The following is a 22,299-nucleotide window of genomic DNA, read 5'->3' on the forward strand; positions in this document are numbered from 1 at the left end:
TACACATGCTGTGCATTATCCTGCCATCTAGTGTTGGGCTCGGAGTGTTACAAGTTGTTTTTCTTCGAAGAAGTCTTTTCGAGTCACGAGACCGAGGGACTCCTCCCCTTTCGGCTCCATTGTGCATGGGCGTCGACTCCATCTTAGATTATTTTTTTTCCGCCATCGGGTTCGGACGTGTTCCTCTTCTCTCCGTATTTCGGTTCGGAAAAGTTAGTTAACAAACGGAAAATTCAACGGTATTGTTTGCGATCGGTATCGGGTTAGACATAGCACATAGACACCGAAGAAAAGAAGAGCTCCGGCAGCCCTTTGGGGCTTCCACTCCTTGATGGGGCCTGGTTGGCCCGACCGCGTGCATCTTCAAGGCTCATGGAACGGACCCCATTCAGCTTCTGCCCCAAATGCCACGCTAAGGATCCTTATACAGACCAACATTTGGTCTGTAATCTGTTTTTGTCCCCCGAACACAAAGAGGATATGTGCGAGGCCTGTCAGGCATTTCGGTCCAAGAAGACGCTGCGCGACCGGAGAGCTCGAAGGCTTCAAATGGTGTCGACACCGGCCGGACACCCCGACGTCGAAGAGGAGGAGACATTCTCCATCCCAGATTCGGACTCAGACGAGCCCGAGAGTGAGCAGCCGACGAGGCAACAAACCGGGAGGAAACCAGCCCCGGCCAAAACTCACTCAAATCGTGAAGGCCCAGGGGACGTCACCGCCGACAGGCAATGGCTTTACCCGAAAGCACAGTGACCAAGCATCGGCACCGAAAAAGGGCACTCAGCAGGCGAAGACATCCGACTCCGGTCGAGATACCGGCTCAGAATATACTCGGCACCGAGATACCGGCTCCGACCAAACTCGGCACCGAGAGATCGGCACCCCGAAATCAAAAAAGGTTTCTTCGGAGCCTACAAAAACTTCTGAGAAGGTTTTGGTGCCGAAACACCCAGCCTCGGAGCCGAAACAAAGCTCCTATACGGACGAACAGGGCCTTTCCTCACAACTACAGGGCCACAAGTTTGGACAAGAACTGGAGATGGGAGAGCCAGACCATACACAGAGGAGGCTCCACATACAAAAAGACACGGGGAAAATAAGAACTCTTCCCCCAATTAAAATGAAGGCGAAGCTCGCATTCCATGAAACGGAAATGCAGCCAAAAGCAAAGGTGGCTAACGAAAAAACACCACCACATTTTTCTCCACAGCCATCGCCACCACCCTCACCACATCTGTCCCCAATAGCAACACCCCCAATGATGCAGTCACCAACGCACACAGGGATGAGCCAAGATGACACTGATGCATGGGATCTATACGATGCACCAGTCTCTGACAATAGTCCGGACTGTTACCTGGCAAGGCCATCACCACCAGAGGACAGTACTGCTTATATGCAGGTGGTTTCCAGGGCAGCTACTTTCCATAACGTAGTATTACATTCGGAACCTATAGAAGATGATTTTTTTTATTCAATACCCTGTCATCAACACATAGCCAATACCAAAGCTTGCCAACATTACCAGGCATGTTAAAACACGCCAAACAGGTGTTTCAAGACCCGGTGAAGAGCAGAGCCATCACACCTAGGGTGGAGAAGAAATATAAACCTCCCCCTATGGACCCTGTTTACATTACGCAACAACTAACTCCTGATTCAGTAGTAGTAGGAGCAGCCCGGAAAAGGGCAAACTCTCAAACTTCTGGGGACGCACCACCACCCAACAAATAAAGTCGGAAATTCGATGCAGCAGGCAAAAGGGTGGCAGCACAGGCAGCCAATCAATGGCGAATTGCCAATTCGCAAGCTCTACTGGCAAGATACGACAGGGCACATTGGGACGAAATGCAACATTTCATTGAACACCTTCCCAAAGAGTTTCAGAAGCGTGCCCAACAGGTTGTAGAGGAGGGCCAAAGTATCTCCAACAACCAAATAAGATCGGCTATGGACTCAGCAGACACAGCCGCCAGAACAGTAAAGACGGCGGTCACCATTCGGAGACATGCATGGCTGCGCACCTCTGGATTTAAGCCAGAGATCCAGCAGGCTGTGCTGAAGCTGCCTTTCAACAGACAATTGTTTGGGCCGGAGGTGGATACAGCTTTAGACAAACTAAAGAAAGACACTGACACGGCCAAAGCCATGGGCGCGCTCTACTCCCCACAGAGCAGAGGCACATTTAGGAAGCCACACTTTAGAGGGGGGTTTCGCCCCCAAGCCGTAGAACCTTCCACCTCACAGGCCAGACCCACTTACCAGAGCCAATACCAAAGAGGAGGTTTTCGGGGACAATATGGTGTGGACAGTTCCCTAAACCAAGAGGGAATTTCCAAAGCTAAAAAACCCCACAAACTAAACAGTGACTCCAACGATCACTTTCACATGGTGACACTTCAAGACGTGATTCCCTTGCTAAAACAACAGGACTACATGTCAACATTAGATCTCAAGGATGCTTACTTTCACATACCCATACATCCTTCCCACAGGAAATACTTAATGTTTGTAATCCAAGGCGTGCATTACCAATTCAAAGTGTTACAGTTCGGGATAACAACAGCACCAAAAGTATTCACAAAATGCCTTGCGGTAGTAGCTGCTCATATCAGGAGGCAGCACATGCACGTATTCCCTTACTTAGACGATTGGCTAATAAAAAACAGCACTCAACAGTGTCTTCTACACACAAAATATGTCATAGAAACCCTTCACAAGCTAGGGTTCTCTATAAATTACCAAAAATCACATCTACAACCGTGTCAAATACAATACTTAAGAGCAACAATCAACACACAAAAAGGGATTGCCACTCCAAGTCCACAAAGGGTACAAGCATTCCAAAATGTAATACTAAACATGCACCCAAACCAACACTATCAAGTGAGGTTTGTGATGAAACTTCTAGGCATGATGTCTTCATGCATAGCCATTGTCCCAAACGCAAGACTACACATGCGGCCCTTACAACAGTGCCTAGCAACACAATGGACACAAGCACAGGGTCAACTTCAAGATCTAGTGTTGATAGACCGTCGAACACACTCCTCGCTTCAATGGTGGAATCCTATAAATTTAAACCAAGGGCCGCCATTCCAAGACCCTGTGCCTCAATCCGTGATCACAACAGATGCTTCAATGGTAGGGTGGGGAGCACACCTCAACCAGCACAGCATACAAGGACAAAGGGACGCTCAACAAAGCCAACTTCATATAAATCATCTAGAACTGCTAGCAGTGTTTCTAGCATTGAAAGCATTTCAACCGTTAATAGCCCACAAACACATTCTTGTCAAAACAGACCACATGACGACAATGTATTACCTAAACAAGCAAGGAGGGACACACTCATCACAACTGTGTCTCTTAGCACAAAAGATTTGGCATTGGGCGATTCACAATCACATTCGCCTAATAGCACAGTACATCCCAGGAATTCAAAAACAGTTAACCGACAATCTCAGTCGAGATCATCAACAAACCCACAAATGGGAAATTCATCCCCAGATACTACAAACTTACTTTCGAAGCTGGGGAACACCACAAATAGACCTATTCACAACAAAATGCCAAAACTTTGCGTCCAGGTATCCACACCCTCACTCCAAGGGCAATGCGTTATGGATGAGTTGGTCAGGGATATTTGCTTACGCTTTTTCCCCTTCTCCCACTCCTTCCGTATCTAGTAAACAAATTGAGTCAAAGCAAACTAATAGCACCAACTTAGGCTCGCCAACCATGGTACACAACACTACTAGATCTGTCAGTAGTACCTCATATCAAACTACCAAACAGAACAGATCTGTGAACTCAGCATAAACAATAGATCAGACACCCGAATCCAGCATCGCTCAAACTAGCAATCTGGCTCCTGAAGTCTTAGAATTTGGACATTTAGACCTTACACTAGAATGTATGGAGGTCATTAAACAAGCTAGGAAACCTACTACAAGACATTGTTACGCAAATAAATGGAAAAGATTTGTTTATTACTGCCATAATAATCAAATTCAACCACTACATGCGTCCGCAAAAAACATTGTAAGCTACTTATTACACTTACAAAAATCTAAGCTATCTTTTTCCTCCATTAAAATACATCTCACAGCAATATATGCCTATCTGCAGATTACACATTCAACATCACTCTTTAGAATCCCGGTCATCAAAGCATTTATGGAGGGTCTAAAGAGAATCATACCCCCGAGAACACCACCATTTCCCTCATGGAACCTCAATATTGTATTAACACAACTCATGGGTCCACTATTTGAACCCATGCACTCTTGTGAGATGCAATACTTAACCTGGAAAGTAGCCTTCCTAATAGCTATCCCATCTCATAGAAGAGTAAGTGAAATACAAGCATTTACTATACAAGAACCCTTTATACAAATACACAAAGTGGTTCTACGCACAAATCCCAAATTTTTACCAAAAGTTATATCACCGTTCCACCTAAACCAAACAGTGGAACTCCCAGTCTTTTTTCCACAACCAGACTCGGTAGCCGAAAGAGCCTTACATACATTAGACATCAAAAGGGCACTAATGTATTACATTAATAGGACAAAACAATTTCGCAAGACAAAACAATTGTTTGTAGCCTTTCAAAAACCTTATGCAGGAAATCCAATATCCAAACAAGGCATTGCCAGATGGATAGTGAAATGTATTCAAACTTGCTATGTTAAAGCAAAGAGAAACCTGCCTATTACGCCAAAGGCACACTCCACTAGAAAGAAAGGCGCCACAATGGCCTTTCTAGGAAATATACCTATGACAGAAATCTGTAAGGCAGCCACATGGTCTACGCCTCATACATTCACAAAACATTACTGTGTAGATGTGTTAACACAACAAACCACAGTAGGACAGACCGTTTTACGAACATTATTTCAAACAACTTCAACTCCTACAGGCTAAACCACCGCTTTTGGGGAGATAACTGCTTACTAGTCAATGCACAGCATGTGTATCTGCAGCTACACATGCCATTGAACGGAAAATGTCACTTACCCAGTGTACATCTGTTCGTGGCATGAGACGCTGCAGATTCACATGCGCCCTCCCCGGGAGCCTGTAGCCGTTATAAGTTGATGAAAATTGTACATTATATGTTGATAAAACTTGTAAATTTGTAAATATATATCACTTTTAGACACATTATGTACATACATACTTACTCCAATGCATGGACACCGTTACTAAATACACAACTCCTACCTCACCCTCTGCGGGAAAAACAATCTAAGATGGAGTCGACGCCCATGCGCAATGGAGCCGAAAGGGGAGGAGTCCCTCGGTCTCGTGACTCGAAAGACTTCTTCGAAGAAAAACAACTTGTAACACTCCGAGCCCAACACTAGATGGCAGGATAATGCACAGTATGTGAATCTGCAGCGTCTCATGCCACGAACAGATGTACACTGGGTAAGTGACATTATTATTATTTATATATCATACATATATAGAACATACAGCAGCATCCTTAAAGAAAAAGATTATGTAGGAAATGTAGGAAATATACCATTTTAGATGAGCAATAAATATGACAAAAGAACGTTACCCTGAGTAGGTAAAACAAGAAATATCACAGATGTAAAGAAAGAAACGAACCTATACAATGTGCGCAAATTAAACTGGGCTGGTGGGGGAAAAAAAGGAATAAAGCGATACAAGAGCTCACCATTACTGGAAAAGATGCCTTAACACCGCTTGTCCTACGGCCATATCACCTTCCTGAGTTTCCTCGAAACAGTAATGCCTTGCGAAAGTCTGTACAAACTTCCACGTGGATGCCCTGCCCTGCAGATGTCCTGAATGGGCACTCCTGCAAAAAGTGCCATGGATGCAGCCATTTTTCTTGTAGAATGTGCGCGCGCTGGATTCTGCAAGGGTTTTCCTGCCGCTGTATGACAATAGTTAATAGCAGAGGCTATGCACCTCATAATTCCCTGTTTAGATAATGCTGTATCTGCTGCGGTGATGAAGAAAACGGATGCACTTGAACCTGTGCACACCCTGAGCAAAATCTCCTCCACTTTAGACGATAACATGTCTTGGTACTCTCATCTGCAGCTCTGGCGAGGATGTCTCTGCAATCCGAAGGTATATCTAGATGCGCAAACTCATGGTGTTCAGGAGCCAGGCTGTCAAGTGAAGTGAAGCCGGATCCGGGTGGAGAACTTGGTCCTCGTTCATCGTAAGCAGGGAGGGCATAACTGGTAGAGGGATGCTGCGGCTCTGCGAGAGGTGAAGGAGTTCCGTATACCAAAACTGATAAGGCCATGCCGGAGCAATCGGAAGGAGCTTGCAGCGTTCGATCTTGATCTTCGCCAGAACTCTTGGAATCAGGGGAATGGAAGGAAAAGCGTAAGCATAAATTCCTGACCATGCCATGGAAAACGCATTTGCCCAAGAGCCCGATGTTGATCCCGACTTGCGAAGAAACGGCATTTCGCATTCTGCGGGGTGGCGAAGAGATCCAGGTTCTGCTTCCCCCATAGGGTGAAGACTTGATTCAAGACTCCTTGGTCCAATTCCCATTCGTGGTTGGACGACCGTGATCTGCTCAGGGAATCCACAATTATGTTCTGCACGCCTGGGACATGTTCCGCTCGAAGGCTTACCTTGTGGCTGACAGATCATTCCCAAATGCGCTGAGATTCTCTCGATAAGAGGAGAGACCTGGTTCCTCCCTGCTTGTTGATATAATGCATTGTCGTTGTGTTGTCCGTCCAGATGTGAACCGAGGAACCTCTTATTTTTGGGAGCAAAGCGCCAGTCGAACAGCTTTCAATTCGAGGTAATTGATGTGAAAGACCTTCTGATGTGGCTTCCATTTGCCCCTGACTCGTAGGTGCTGGAGGAAGGCACCCCATCCCTCGAGAGAAGCGTCTGTAGTTATCACCCAAGGTGCTTCTTGGGGAAGAAAAGAAAGCTCCTTCGCTAAGTGAGACTCCTGAGTCCACCAAGCTAGAGATGTTATCATGGGCTTTGTTATCCTGATGTCGTTGAAAGACCCCATGGATTGCGTCCACTGAAGATCTAACTGCTCCTGCAGGAGCCTCATTTTTAGATGACAGAAGGGCACCAGAGGAATGCAGGAGGACCTCATCCCTAACAGGGACTTGAAGAGGCGAACGGAAACGTACTTTCTTTTTTTGCAAACGCCTCATGAGGGATATAAGCTTTCTCCTTCTGTCCTCTTTAGGGGCTGCATTGTTGGTGGAAGTGTCCGGTATTGCCCCTAAAAAAGGTATCCTCTTTAGGGGTTGGAATTCTGACTTTTCTTGATTGACCGTTGGGCACAGGCTTGTGAACCGCTCGATACAAGCGCTCGTGAACTTTCGCGCCTGAGACCTGGATCTGGCTTTGACCAGCCAATCGTCCATATACGGGAAGACTTGATTCTGCCTTCTGAGGAAAGCTGCCACCGGAGCCAAGCTTTTAGTGAAGATCCTGGGGGCCCATTTTAGGCCGAAGGGCAAGACTTTGAACTGGAAACTGTCTCCGGCTACTGCAAATCTGAGGAACTTTCTGTGGGAAGGGTGAATAGGGATATGGAAGTATGCCTCCTGCAAATCGAGAGTGGCCATGTAATCCCCCGGATTTATAAGGGACAGAATGTCTGATGGGGTGATCATACGGAATGATTGTTTTTTTAGATAAGTTTTGAGATCCTTGAGGTCTAAAATTGAACGCCAATTCCTCTGTCCTGATGTGGAACACTTTCTATAGCTCCCTTGAGAAACATGGACTTGACCTCCTACTTGAGCAGATGCAAGTGCTTCACCTTTCGAGGGAGGTTTTGTAGGAGGGTAGTGCAGGAACTTCAGAGTATGGCCAAATTGAATGAGATTTAGGACCCATTGGTCTGATATCTTCTGCCAATTGTGAAATAGAGGGACATCCTTCCCCCTAGTCTTGTGTCCAAGGGAAGGTTCGTAGCCGGAGACGAAAGCAAGCCATTGTCTACGGCCTGTATCTTTTGGTTGTCTTCCGGCCTTTCATCTCTGGGAAGCTCTCGAATAAACCAACTGTGGAGGCATTCTCTGTTGAAACTGAGGGTGAAAGAAATGGGATGCCGCAGAGACAGTGGGGTAATCTATACTGCTGGAAACCTGGTATGTATGATGAGTACCCTCGGCCTCTAGCTCCTCAAAGGCTGTCTTTTAAACTGCAGGGTGCCAAGGGATCTGGCTGTGTCAGTGTCCGTCTTTATTGACGGAAGTGCATCATCAATGTGCTTCCCGAATAGGGCTTCACCATCAAAAGGGAGGGTCTAGAATTTTGTTTTGGATTTCGGGTCTAAACGAAGTCGCCTGGAGCCAACTATGCCGTCTGAGAACCGGGGCACTTGCCATCTGACGGAAAGCCATGGTGGCAATATCCATAGCACAGTCTATGATTTCGGCAGAAGACCTCTCCCCTTCTTGCAAGACTTTTCTGACTTCTAATTTAGAATCCCCTAGCAGTTGATCCTAATAGGGCGCAATGTCAGCCCATAGCTGTCTATCATATCTGCCTAGGATAGCCAAAGAATTAGAAGCCCTTATAATAAGCGAAAAGAAAGAACAGTTGATGGATGGAATGTAGAACAAATCAAACATTCACCCCCAATCACAGATCTGGGTTTAATCCATCAGTTTCTTTGCTCACCATGTCATTCCAGTTTGGACCCAGTCATATGCAAATCAGTCTTGACCCTTATAATAAGCGAAGCCATTAAAGGGAAGCGTTTTCCTATATTATCTAGCATCCTACCTTCCTTGTCCTGTGGGGCAGAGATTGGTGCTGAAGGGTTCCTAGATCTGCGCTGTGCCGCCTGGGCAATAACTGAGTCGGGTCTGGGATGGCCCGTGAGCCAGGCCGGGGAGTCTTCAGGTGCCTTCTACTTTGTCAAGGCGAGGTAGAACCGGGGTGACCATGGCCGGGTTCTTCATTACTTTTATGCCCTCATTCCAGATATAGTCCACAATCGACATGGATTTTACACTCTTTTGAAATGGTTCCTTGAAATCCTACAAGAAGCAGTCCATCTGCTTCATGGGCATGGGCAACTCAAACCTCTACGCAGCTCTTTCAAGCAAGTTGTGAAAACCACTGATGTCACCAGGAGGGGAATCCACAGGAACCGGAGAGGGCGAGGACGGAGTAGGAATTTGATAGTCGTCCCACTCTGTTATGGCATCCAGCAATTCTCCCTCCTCTGTCATCATCAGAAGAGGACAAATCCTGTGAAGGGATGTAAATTGGTGTCTGTGGTGGCACATGTAATGGCTGGACCCCTGGATGAACCGGAGTAGAAGGCACAGAGGGTGCGACAGAAGGCTGCTGAACTTCCAAGCCAGCTGGTGGAAACCGCTTTCTGTAGTCATCCAACATGAGTTGCAGATCAGCTATGAGCGATCCTGGCAAAGATACCGTCTGCTCCTGATAGGAATACTGGTGTGATTGCAGATAATGATTGCGGATCATGCTGGGTGTCTTCCTCTAGATCCTGGCACTTGACATGCAGTTCTGATTGGCTATGAGCAACCCCAAAAGGCCCTTCATCATCTGAATCCTCTAGTTCTAGTAAATGTGTAGGTACCAATGCTTAATCCCTACTTGGAGATGTCACCAATGGCGAAAGGAAATCGGACTTCTTCTGTGCTTTAACCCTCGTCGACAGCAACGTAGCTGGCAGCGCCATCGTCGACGAGGAAGCAGACGACGGTAGAATCAATGTAGATGGTCTCACCGGCGGCAGCATCGATGGCGAGGCGATGGGCGAAGCGACTATAAACGCTGTAGACGAGGACGTCTTTGAGATGATCGGCGATGAGGAAGACACTGCTGTAGAGACTGTAGATGTTGTAGCAGTCAACGGCGAGGCTGTAAAGACACCGCCGTCGACAGTGTTGTTGTTGCAGATTTTTCGAATGGCCTCTTAAACACGTTTCACTACAGGAGGTGGTGTTGGAGGCTCAGAAAAGGCTCTTTTGCTGCGCTCTGAGGACACAGATCTTTCTTTAAAGTGTCTTTTAGAAGAAACAGAACTCCTGGAAGGACATCCAGCTTAAGAGGACACCCGTTTGGTCTTTTTATGAGCCTTTTTAGGGAGATCCTCTGAGTGGTGGGGGTTGAGGAGATCTGCCTCTTTTCTGTGGTTTTCTGGAGGAAGTTGTAGATTCCTCACTGTCAGAACCAGACACCGGATTAGATCTGGACTTCAATTTCTGGAGCCAAATTAGTAGCCTACCCTCTCAGTCTTTTAGGGTTTTGTTGGAAAAGGTCATGCACACCTTGCAGTCTTTGGCCACATGGTCAGGGTAGAGGCAATAAATACAGTCCTTGTGTGGGTCCCCAAAGTGAAGTCTTTTTCCCACAGGTCTTACAGACTCTGAAAAGGCTTTTCTTTTCTTTATCAGGTATGATGAATTCTCCCCAAAATAGAGTTCGATTAAGTAAAGAAGATGACACCTTAAGTGCTGTAGGAAATCCTTTTTTCTGAAGACAAAATAGTAGAAATGAACTTCTCTGAAGAGTTGACTAAGCAGAGCTCAATGAAGACTCCGTAGCACGAGGTGTGGTAGAAAATCTGAGGGAAGGGGAGCTCCTCTCATGAGGGTTCTAGAGGGAGGGGAAGCCTGCTTGGCTGGGCCTTGCTTTGGTCCTTTTGCTCATAATGATAAGGATAGGCTACTAAAGTGAAAGCCTTTAGGCCTTTTTTCATTGCAGTAGCTTATGTGTATCGCTGTTTTGATTTACCGGGGGCTCCCATCTCGACGACTGGGAAGGATTCAACCATGTAAATCTATGAAAGATTCCAATACTGGAGAACTACAATTACAGGTAAGTAACTTATTTTCATTAGCCTGACACTTTTTCGAGGAATTACTTAGCCTGTGCTCAGCATGTGTATCTACAGCTACACATGCCACAAGCAGAAAGTGTTACTTATCTTGTAAGCATCTGTTTGGGACATTTAGTGCTTTAGATTCACATGCACCTACCCTCCTCCCTGTTCACCTTTTGGTTGTTGCAGAGGTTAACTTATCTTTAATCATTACTTAGCATCGTCATCTTATGTATCCTTAAGCTCCATCTAAACCCTCACCCTTAGTGCAGAAAAAAACAATCTAACAAGGAACCAGATGCCCATGCTCATTACCAGAAACAGGCAGAGTCACTATACCTTGTGACTCAGACTTCATTGGAGAAAAACAAATTGCACACCTCTGAGCCCAACACTGGATGGCAGGAGTATATACAGCATGTTATTCTACAGCACTACATGCTGCAAACAGATGCTTATACAGGGGTGTGGAATTGAAAACAATATCTACCTGTCCAGGGGACAGGTTGCTTCATAAATATTGTCCTGTAAAAAAAAAAAAAAAAACTCTTGTCTCTTTGGGGCCACATAATGCAGACAAATTATGGCAGCAATTTCAGTATATAAAAGCAGATTTTAGCCTTTCTGATTATGCCAGGGCTCATATCACTAATGTTTGAATACTAACTATTTTATTATCGTGGCATCTTACAGTCCTGTAGGTAGCGTTGGTCAATAGTTCCTGGGTTGGCATGCCCTTTTGACTCTGTGGAAACCTACTAATTGCAGGTTTTATCTTTTTTTGCCAGCTCTGGTCTAGTCTTTCCCCATACTGAGAGAGGTTGGAAACTTTCTCCTGACAATGGCTGCAGTAAAACATCTTCCAGGGTTCAGGGGGGAAGGGGAACCTGTAAACACTCAACAGATTTTTGCATGAACAAATCTACACATGCAGATTTGCTCGTGCAGTTCATAAATACTTTCTAGGAGTTCGATCTTCTGGTCCACTTTTGTAAATTCTTTCAAATTCATGAAAGCTGTAAATCTGTACTGATAAAAGGACATGTAATGTGGTGCAATTTCGTGACTTTAAGAATTGGGCCCCTAATTAAGTCTGAAGCTATCCAAGAACTTTTGTTTTAATTAAATTCTCTATATCTGACTGTCTTACACTCTTTCGAAAGGAGCGTATTTTCACAAGTTTATTCAGTGCCAGGAACTAGTGTGGCAATGTATGCTTTTTGAAACCAAAAATAGTAGTGTTTTGTGCCAATGTTTGTTATGATGGCGAGGGCCTGGCAGGGCGCACTAAGTTTTACAAAACCTTAGCAAAACCAGACAGAGTGACTGTTAAAAGTGGGATTTCTGGTTGGCTAGGGTATGCACCTAAGCCAGGCAGAACCCACCACTCTAATTAGGGCAACTTACACACCAAAGACAACCTGAGCTCACACCCTGGTAGCTTGGCACAGAGCAGTCAGGCTTATCCCCAGAGGTGATTACTATAGCATTTGCGCAACACACCCACACCAGACACAAAGGAACCATAAAAGAGACTCCAAACAGGATTATATATATAAAAAAAGTATATCCTAGAGCAGAAATGTCAAGTCAAAAATGTTTTTTTTTTTTTTTCGGTCAAATAGGCAGTGGTCAAACATTACGAGTGCAATAGGTGAAAGGCCTCTATGTTGCAAACATCATGAAACAGTACTGTGCATAATATGCAGTCACATTATACAATATTTGTTATCCTGAACAAGGCATGGTTAAAACAATATACATCCATATATTAGTGCTGGGAATGCAACTGATAGTGAACGAACCTTATAAACCACCAAATATCACCCTAGCACACAGGGTGCCATGTACCTGCACTCCTATTAAGCTTTATGTGGTAATCGGGCTCTGAACCTCAGGCCTAGCAGCACCTGTGGGTCTAGAGAATATGGTATTTTCAGTAACTGGGGAAAGTAAGATTGAGACCTCAGTCAAGGATTCAGCCGTCTTGCCAGTAAGATCCAGTGCCCCCAAGAGTGGGTGGGGGCATTCTGCAAACCCCCCCCCCCCCCCCCCCCCCCCCCCCTTACAGGCAAGATTCCCAAGGGAAGCTACCTGTGGACATGCTGGACAGCTGCCAGCTTCATAACTTTTGCAGGGTAATTACCGGCAAGTTCTGTGGTGGCTGCCGGGACCACGCTCTGTCTCTGTGCTCCGTCATGGTCGTACCCAGCCAGTGAGGGCACTGCTGATGGCAGGGGCCCTAACGGACCTGGCAGGACCCAACACAACTCCATAGCCCCAGCTCCCAGCGGGTTTCGCCTGCTGCACTTGGGGATGAGGTTGTCCGCATGAGTCTTGTGTGCCCAGCCCAGTCTGTTGCCGGGCAGCGCGTCTCTGGCTGATCCCACACGGAGATAGGTTGCGACCGTGAAGAACGCGGTGGTGCCGACAGTCTTTGAAAATTCGTGACTCCCATGCTCAGTCGGGTCAGCACAAGTCACAGGTGGGGCCTGGGAGGCTCATCTTTATTCTACTGCAGGTCCTCTAGGGAAAGGAAGACTCCAGTGGGGGGAGGTCACTCTTCGGGCCGGGAAATGTGCAGGTACAAAAAGTTTAGTGAGCACTTATCATACGCAGGATAATAGAAAATGCGCTCCCTATGCTCTATGGGCTCAAATCAAGTAGAAGTAAAGTGTTCCCCATGCACTAATTGTGGGGGCTACAAGGACCGGACTCAGGGTTCCTCTACCAGGAGAACACTAGGGACATAACACAGGGTGGCAGGGCAGCTCAGCCAGGATGGGAGTTTCTTTTCACAATATCACAGCACCTGGGTAGTCCAAGGTCAGGGAGCAGCTGGCAGCAGGGCAACAAGCAGAAAAGCAATCTGAGTCACTTCTGCCACCCAACAAGTAGTAGGCAGCAGAGCAAGAGTAGAAGAGCAGTCCAGATGAGTCTTTTGGGCAGCGCAGCAGTCCTTCCGACAGACGTTCAGTACCAGATCCAAAAGTGCTCTGAAAACATGGTTTTAGAGCCCCTGTCCTTATACTCCAAAATGCCTTTGTTCAAGGGCTGACTTCAAAGGAACCCTTTCAAGTGTAACACAACCCCATTCAACCCAGCCCTGGCTCCAGAAATCAGTAGGGGTGGTAAATCAGCTCTTTGTGTGAGGGCGGGATACAACTTATTCACATGTAACATGAGAACAACCTCTCCCAGCCAGGATGACTCCATATGCAGTTGAATGCAGATGCCTCTCCTGTCTCAGCCAGCCCCTCCTGTGATGTCGCTGTCTGGAAAGTATGCACAAAGTGTAGCTGTAACTCTGCCCTAGACGTGAATTGTAGTCAGGCTGCAAAGTACACAGTTATAAGCACAACGAAATGCCCACTTTCTAAAAGTGGCATTTCTAAAATAGTAATGCAAAATGCAACTACACCAGTAAGCAGGATTTTTCACTACCATTCCAAACATGCCCACCCTACTCATTTCAGTTCAGACATTACCACTTAAAAATATAAGGGAATTCCCAATGCTAATCTGAGAGGAACAGCTCTTACAACTGTAAAAAGCAAAATAGGCTGTCTATTAATACTAGGATATGTAAAGATATGTAGGAAGTTGGCTCTGTATGTGCTATTTCAAAGTAAGGAATAGCATGCACAGAGTCCAAGGGTTCCCCTTAGAGGTAAGATAGTGGCAAAAAGAGATAATACTAATGCTCTATTTTGTGGTAGTGTGGTCGAGCAGTAGGCTTATCAAAGGAGTAGTGTTAAGCATTTGTTGTACATACACCCAGGCAATAAATGAGGAAAACACACTCCGAGACAATTCCAAGCCAATAGGCTTTTGTTATAGAAAAATAGCTTTTCTTAGTTTATTTTAAGAACCACAGGTTCAAATTCTTCATGTAATATCTCATTTGAAAGGTATTGCAGGTAAGTACTCTAGGAACTTTGAATAATCACAATAGCATATATACTTTTTACATAAAACACATTTAGCTGTTTTAAAAGTGGACACAGTGCAATTTTCACAGTTCCTGGGGGAGGTAAAGTAATGTTAGTTCTTGCAGGTAAGTAAACCACCTACGGGGTTCAAATTGGGGTCCAAGGTAGCCCACTGTTGGGGGTTCAGAGCAACCCCAAAGTCACCACCCCAGCAGCTCAGGGCCGGTCAGGTGCAGAGTTCAAAGTGGTGCCCAAAATGCATAGGCTTCAATGCAGAGAAGGGGGTGCCCCGGTTCCGGTCTGCCAGCAGGTAAGTACCCGCGTCTTCGGAGGGCAGACCAGGGTTTTTTTTTTAGGGCACCGGGGGGGGGGGGGGGGACACACAAGTCCTCACAAAGTACACCCTCAGCAGCGCGGGGCGGCCTGGTGCAGTGTGCAAACTAGCGTTGGGTTTCCAATGGGAGTCAATGGGAGACCAAGGGGTCTCTTCAGCGGTGCAGGCAGGCAAGGGGGGGGGGGGGGCTCCTCGGGGTAGCCACCACCTGGGCAAGGGAGAGGGCCTCCTGGGGGTCACTCCTGCACAGAAGTTCCGATCCTTCAGGTGCTGGGGGCTGCAGGTGCAGGGTCTTTTCCAGCCGTCGGGATTTTAGAGTCAGGCAGTCGCAGTCAGGGGGAGCCTCGGGATTCCCTCTGCAGGCGTCGCTGTGGTGGCTCAGGGGGGACAACTTTGGTTACACAGTCTTGGGGTCGCCGGAGGGTCCTCCCTGTAGCGTTGTTTCTCCACCAGTCGAGTCGGGGTCGCCGGGTGCAGTGTTGCAAGTCTCACGCTTCTTGTGGGGATTGCAGGGGTCTTTAAATCTGCTCCTCTGAAACAAAGTTGCAGTCTTTTTGGAACAGGGCCGCTGTCCTCGGGAGTTTCTTGTTCCTCTTGAAGCAGAGCAGTCCTCTGAGGATTCAGAGGTCGCTGGTCCTGGGGAAAGCGTCGCTGGAGCAGGTGTCTTTAGAAGGCAGGAGACAGGCCGGTAGGACTGGGGCCAAAGCAGTTGGTGTCTTCTTTTCTTCTTCTGCAGGGGTCTTTCAGCTCAGCAGTCCTCTTCTTGTAGTTGCAGGAATCTAATTTCCTAGGTTCTGGGGAGCCCTTAAATACTAAATTTAAGGGCGTGTTTAGGTCTGGGGGGTTAGTAGCCAATGGCTACTAGCCCTGAGGGTGGGTACACCCTCTTTGTGCCTCCTCCCTGAGGGGAGGGGGGCACATCCCTAATCCTATTGGGGGAATCCTCCATCTGCAAGTTGGAGGATTTCTAAAAGTCAGTCACCTCAGCTCAGGACTCCTTAGGGGCTGTCCTGACTGGCCAATGACTCCTCCTTGTTTTTCTCATTATCTCTCCTGGACTTGCCGCCAAAAGTGGGGGCTGTGTCCAGGGGGCGGGCATCTCCACTAGCTGGAGTGCCCTGGGGCATTGTAACACAAAGCTTGAGCCTTTGAAGCTCACTGCTAGGTGTTACAGTTCCTGCAGGGAGGAGGTGTGAAGCACCTCCACCCAGAACAGGCTTTGTTTCTGTCCCCAGAGAGCACAAAGGCTCTCACCGCATGGGGTCAAACTCGTCTCTCAGCAGCAGGCTGGCAGAGACCAGTCAGTCCTGCACTGAACAATTGGGTAAAATACAGGGGGTATCTCTAAGATGCCCTCTGTGTGCATTTTTTAATAAATCCAACACTGGCATCAGTGTGGGTTTATTATTCTGAGAAGTTTGATACTAAACTTCCCAGTATTCAGTGTAGCCATTATGGAGCTGTGGAGTTCGTTTTTGACAGACTCCCAGACCATATACTCTTATTACTACCCTGCACTTACAATGTCTAAGGTTTTGCTTAGACACTGTAGGGGCATAGTGCTCATGCACCTATGCCCTCACCTGTGGTATAGTGCACCCTGCCTTAGGGCTGTAAGGCCTGCTAGAGGGGTGACTTACCTATGCCACAGGCAGTGTGAGGTTGGCATGGCACCCTGAGGGGAGTGCCATGTCGACTTAGTCATTTTCTCCCCACCAGCACACACAAGCTGGCAAGCAGTGTGTCTGTGCTGTGTGAGGGGTCCCTAGGGTGGCATAAGACATGCTGCAGCCCTTAGAGACCTTCCCTGGCATTGGGGCCCTTGGTACCAGGGGTACCAGTTACAAGGGACTTACCTGGATGCCAGGGTGTGCCAATTGTGGAATCAAAAGTACATTTTAGGTGAAAGAACACTGGTGCTGGGGCCTGGTTAGCAGGGTCCCAGCACACTTCTCATTCAAGTCAGTATCAGGCAAAAAGTGGGGGGTAACTGCAACAGGGAGCCATTTCTTTACAACATATGTCCTACCTTTTACATACACTGCACCCTGCCAAGAGGGCAACGTAGGGCATACCTTAGGGGTGAGTTAGATGTAGTAAAAAGGGAATTTAAGCCTTAGCAAGTAGTTTGAAATGCCAAGTTAATGTGGCAGTAAACTCCGCAGGCAGGCACTACAGTGGCGGGCCTGAGACCGGTTTGAAAGGCTACTTCTGTGGGTGACAGTCTGCGCTGCAGGCCCCCTATTGACATTTAATTTCGAAGCCATGGCTATATCGTAGACCTCTTTACAAGGGACTTACAGGTAAATTAAATATGCCAAAAAGGTGTAAGTCAATCATACCAAGGTTTAGGGAAGAGTGCACATGCTCTTTAGCACTGATTAGCAGTGGTAAAGTGCCCAGAGTCCTAAAACCAGCCAAAAAGATTTTTTTTAAAAAAAGACGAAGACAAAAGGTTTGGGGATAACCCTGCAGAAAGGACCATTTCCAACACTGACAAAACCAAAAAGCTGACCACCAATATTGGACCTATTGGCTTTGCCAATGCTAGTTTATTTACATATTTCCCATTATCTTGGCGAATATGGATGCCCTGATTTTTTTTATTTATTTTTTCCTCTCCATTTTGAATAGTTTTTTTAAATTCTAGCGCGTATAAACATATTTTACTAAATGATGCTTCAAAGAAGTTACCTACAGTTTTTTCAAAGTATTTTAGCAAAATATTTTTTCCTTGCATTTTTTGTGACCATTTTGTTTTAAAAGCAAAGGATCATCAATCTTGCAATCAAGCTTCTGCATATTTTTACATCTAATTAGAGAGCATTTTAGGAGCATTGTTTCTACCCTTGTATTGTTAAACTTTGCAAACGTGTGTACATGCTTTTACACTGAAAACACTGTTATTCTGAGCTTACATCTCCTTGGAGCACTCACCATAAATAGACTTTTGTATTAATGAACCATAAATACACTTTCTAGTAACATTAACAGACACAAATATCACTTTGCTGCCAAACAATGCTTTTCCATGATCCGTTGTGTACTGTAAACTGGCAGCCAAAGGGTTTGTTCTGCAGGGGGTTTGTTGTCTGTCCCCCAAACAATATGCCCGGAGAGTCGGGCTATCGGAAATTCCATCCCCCCTGCTTACTGGGTAAGTAACATTTTTCTTCTGATTCCTGCATATTTATGGTAGGCCTTTGTTCATGCCCTTCCTCTTCATTTGGGTTGGACCTATTAATCAGCGCAGCAGCCTTCTGCAGCTTGCTGTACCATCAGTCTTCAAATGATCTATTAATATTTTCTGTTTCCATATGTAAACGTGATAAAACCTCTATTCCGGAAACCAATACTGGACACTGTCTGAGGTTCATGTAATATGTATGGTCCTCAATTCCCCTGTGATAGGCATCCAGTTGGTATTAGATGATGCTGTTAACTAATTCTGTGACTTACATGAATGCTGATTTCAGTCGTCAGTTATTTTGTGCTTTCATCTTATTTTGTAAACAGTGGTTGTTCTTGGTCACTTATACTTTGCTAGAAGCGATGTCCTTGCAATAAAGTATTTTAAGTTTTCTTACGCTATCCTCCTGGTTGTTTTTCTGGATTACTTTTTTTGTTTTCTTTTTAATTTGTAGTTGATGCCCAGTCATCCCAGAAATGGGCGCGGTTCTCTTCTATAACGGATGGTTTTAAGGCTGACACCACTACCCATCATGGTGGGAAGATCCCAAGAAAATTAGCCAGTCAGGTGGTGGATAAGGTTTGGCAAGAGTGCAATATGAACAGAGTTCAAAATAAGTGAGTATTGGTCTTTAGACTAGTAAAAAAAAAAAAAGTTGGTAATCCTCTGGTAATCTTGATTACTGCAGAAATGTTCATGTTTTGGTTTCAAAAGATGGTACATTAGATGTGGATTGAAACAAAATTATACATTAATAATAATATACTGTCAAACATCTGCATTTGTCAAACAAGATTTCCATGCTTTCAGAAACAAACGTTTTTAGCTATGATATTATACTGGTTAATTAGGACACGAGAAGCAAACTAAACTTGGTCCTGTAATTTCTTATGTTTAGGCGCAAGTACTCCACTACTTCAAATGGCCTTTGTGATGAGGAGACCACAGAAAAAGTGGCTACTTGGGATTTTGTTGAAGCCACACAAAGGACTAATTGCAGTTGTTCAAGGTGCAGTGCCTAATATCTGTTTTAACATTTTCTTTTTGACAAACTTTCTGAATGTGGGAATACTGCTGTGGGGTAGTCAGAAGGGTGTTACATCCCATAGTCCTGAACATGGGCTTTTTGATGTAGATGGTTTGTTTGAGATTCAATTTCTTGTGGCTTATTTCTTCTGGCATTTACAACTAAGCCATTATGGCTTGTGAGTTTCTGTTCATGTCTTTCTTTACTGTTCACATACATATATGTTTGAAATGTGGTTGATGTTTTGCCAGTTTCTCCTTTTTTTTTTTTTTGGGTTAAAATTTTATTCCAGTTTCTAACAATACAAACAATACCTGTCTGGGTCAAGTGCTGTTGCAGAATGCAAGTCAATATGTGCCAGGTAACAGTCACCCTATATTCACAGTGATACAATCCAAGGATAACTAGGCATGCTACATTGCGTGACGTTGAAAGCAACCCTTTCCAGCACAAACAGTAATTCCTCCCCACCCCTATTGCCTGCCAACATATGTACCTGCCTTTAAATGTCAGAAAACATTATAAGCCCCTCATACCCTAATAGAACATCAAATATCCATACATGAGAAGCTGCTCAAAGTCCATGATAGGAAGACTGTATCTAAGATTGCTCTAGTTTACTCTTGGGTAATGGGGAAAGATGAAGGGTTATCTAGGTTCCGGGTCTGTGGGGCAGTCCACTAGGTGATCCCATGCCCTGGCCACATCCATTGAACCATGACCTCTTCTTGCCTCTCAGAATAATAGCGCACTATTTGATCGAGACCTCTAGTTGCAGATTACTTACCTTAAAATTTCCCCAGGAGTCAGTCTGGATCTGGAGATTTTTCTCGAGCAGTACCCCTGCATGCTGTTAGGTGGCATGGATTGGTTCTGCGTCCGTCATCCGCATCATGCATCCTGGATATGACAAGGCCAGAAATGTGAGCTAGTGTGGATCGACTAGGCCCCAGTGGTGTCAGCTGCAACAGGACATGCCACGGGGCAGAGGGCTTGCCCCTGAGCCTAGCTAGCTACCACAGCCAATTTAGGTCTGTAATCTGGACCCGCCAACACTTTCTGCCATGCTGGAACAGCAACTAGTGAATCTGCCAATCAGCCACACCAAACTGGGTCCCCTCGGAAATTCCAGCAGCTGCAGTTCCAATGTGGTGCGGTGCGGCCCGGGTATTACCTGGTCACTGCGTCCCTGTCTCACCTGAACACGGGTTGCATTCCGACGGGCCTTTGCTGCCTTCTTTGCTGCTCAGCACTGCCTTTTTACAGGTCTCAGCCCAGTACGCTCTTCACAGAAGTAGCATGTTGTGTGGTACGTGAACCAGTGTCTGCCTGGGACTGCTTGCACACCAAGGATCAAGAGCAGCCCCTAGATGTGAAGGCCGAGGCTCCTATATTGAACTGATTGCCATCTTGAGTTTTGGCTGTGCAGGCCCGCGCTTAAATTCAGGCAGATCAATCAGCAAATACTCCCTCAGGATCCCAGTGTTAAGCTTCAGGTGAGGAGGGAGATATATTCCCTAGTGTCACTAGGCCAGTTTGGGCAAATAGTGTGGTGGAAGCCCCCGGATGGTGGAGTTCGGCTGGAAGTGCCTCAGTCCACGTCTTAAGCGATCAGCACCAAACCATGCCACCTGATATAGGAATGTTTTGTGGTAGTCAGATATTTATCATGCAGGCTTTGAGAAATCTAGTCCTGTTTACTTTTGCCTCTGTAAAACCATTTTGGAATCCACTGGTGCACTTCATATCTGATAGAGACTTTTAGTTGTAGAGTCCTTACCTTAGAATTTCCCCCAGGCGTCAGACGGGATCCGGAAATTTTTCTTCGAGCAATACCCTTGCGCGTCGGTAGGTGGCGTCGGTCGACTCCGCGGGCATCATTGACATCGTAGTCACCGTGATGACGTCGGGAGTAGTACATAGACGCCTCCTCAACGCGGACACGTCAGTTATTTTCTTTCCACGCCACGTGCTGATCCGGAGAGAGCTACCCTGGTCTCTTTTTGACCAAATTAGACCAATTTTAGTCCCTCATGGACATGCTCTTTGATGGCTCCCGTCTCTTTGGAGACAAAGCGGACTCTGCCTTGGGGAGATTCAAGGATTCCTAGGCTACAGTTCGGTCCCTTGGTCTTTTCTCGGCCCCTCATCCCCCGCAGTCTGAATTTCACCCCTTTTGTGTCCAAGGAGGGGCTCCCTGTCGCGTCTCCCGCCCAGCCACTGTGCCACCCATGCTTTTCAGCTGCTGCGTGGCCAGGGATGCGGAATCCCACATGTGACAGGGAATCAGAGGTTTGCCCAGTCCACCTCTTCCTCCACTGCAGCCTCCAAACCCTCCTAGTCCGTCCCCTCACTCCCTTCCTATTGGCGGCAGGATTCACCATCACCTGCCCCACTGGGAATCCATCACTACGGACAGGTGGGTTTTGCAGATCGTTCGAAAGGGCTACTCCCTCCCTTTAGAATCTGCTCCACCAGTCATGCCTTCTTCACTCAGCCAACTCCTGGAGAATCATTTGTCACTTTGCCGCCAGGAAATCGCGACTCTCTTGGCCAAGGGAGCTATAGAGAAGGTCCCTGTGCCTGAAGTAAGTCTTAGTTATTCCCGCTACTTTCTGGTGCTGAAAAAGGACAAGGGCTTACGTCCAACCCTAGACCTTCGGGACCTAAACAACTTCCTCAAGAAGGAGAAATTCAAAATGCTCACCCTGGCTCAGGTTACGTCTGCCTTAGACCCAGGAGACTTGATTGTAGCGTTGGACTTGCAGGATGCTTATTTCCACATCCCATCCTGCCTGCCCACAGACTTTACCTACGATTCGTGGTAGGTCACGAGCACTTTCGGTTTACTATGCCCCCCTTTGGCCTTACCACTGCCCCTCCGGTGTTCAAGAAAGTGATGGCAGTGGTTGCAGCTCATCTGCGCAGGTTAGCGGTCTCAGTCTTCCCCTACCTCAACGACTG

General features: G+C 46.4%; 1 protein-coding gene across 1 annotated transcript in view; it reads left to right on the plus strand.

The window, feature by feature from the left end:
• MED13 (mediator complex subunit 13) overlaps positions 1 to 22,299 on the plus strand; it is an 865,231-nt gene that overhangs the window by 200,577 nt on the left and 642,355 nt on the right. The window contains exons 7-8 of the mRNA XM_069226440.1: positions 18,763 to 18,925; positions 19,207 to 19,317. Coding sequence (XP_069082541.1) covers positions 18,763 to 18,925; positions 19,207 to 19,317 — 274 coding nt within the window. The remainder of the gene's footprint in view (positions 1 to 18,762; positions 18,926 to 19,206; positions 19,318 to 22,299) is intronic.

This window comes from Pleurodeles waltl, chromosome 3_1, assembly GCF_031143425.1.
Source record: "Pleurodeles waltl isolate 20211129_DDA chromosome 3_1, aPleWal1.hap1.20221129, whole genome shotgun sequence".
NCBI classification, from domain to species: domain Eukaryota; kingdom Metazoa; phylum Chordata; class Amphibia; order Caudata; family Salamandridae; genus Pleurodeles; species Pleurodeles waltl.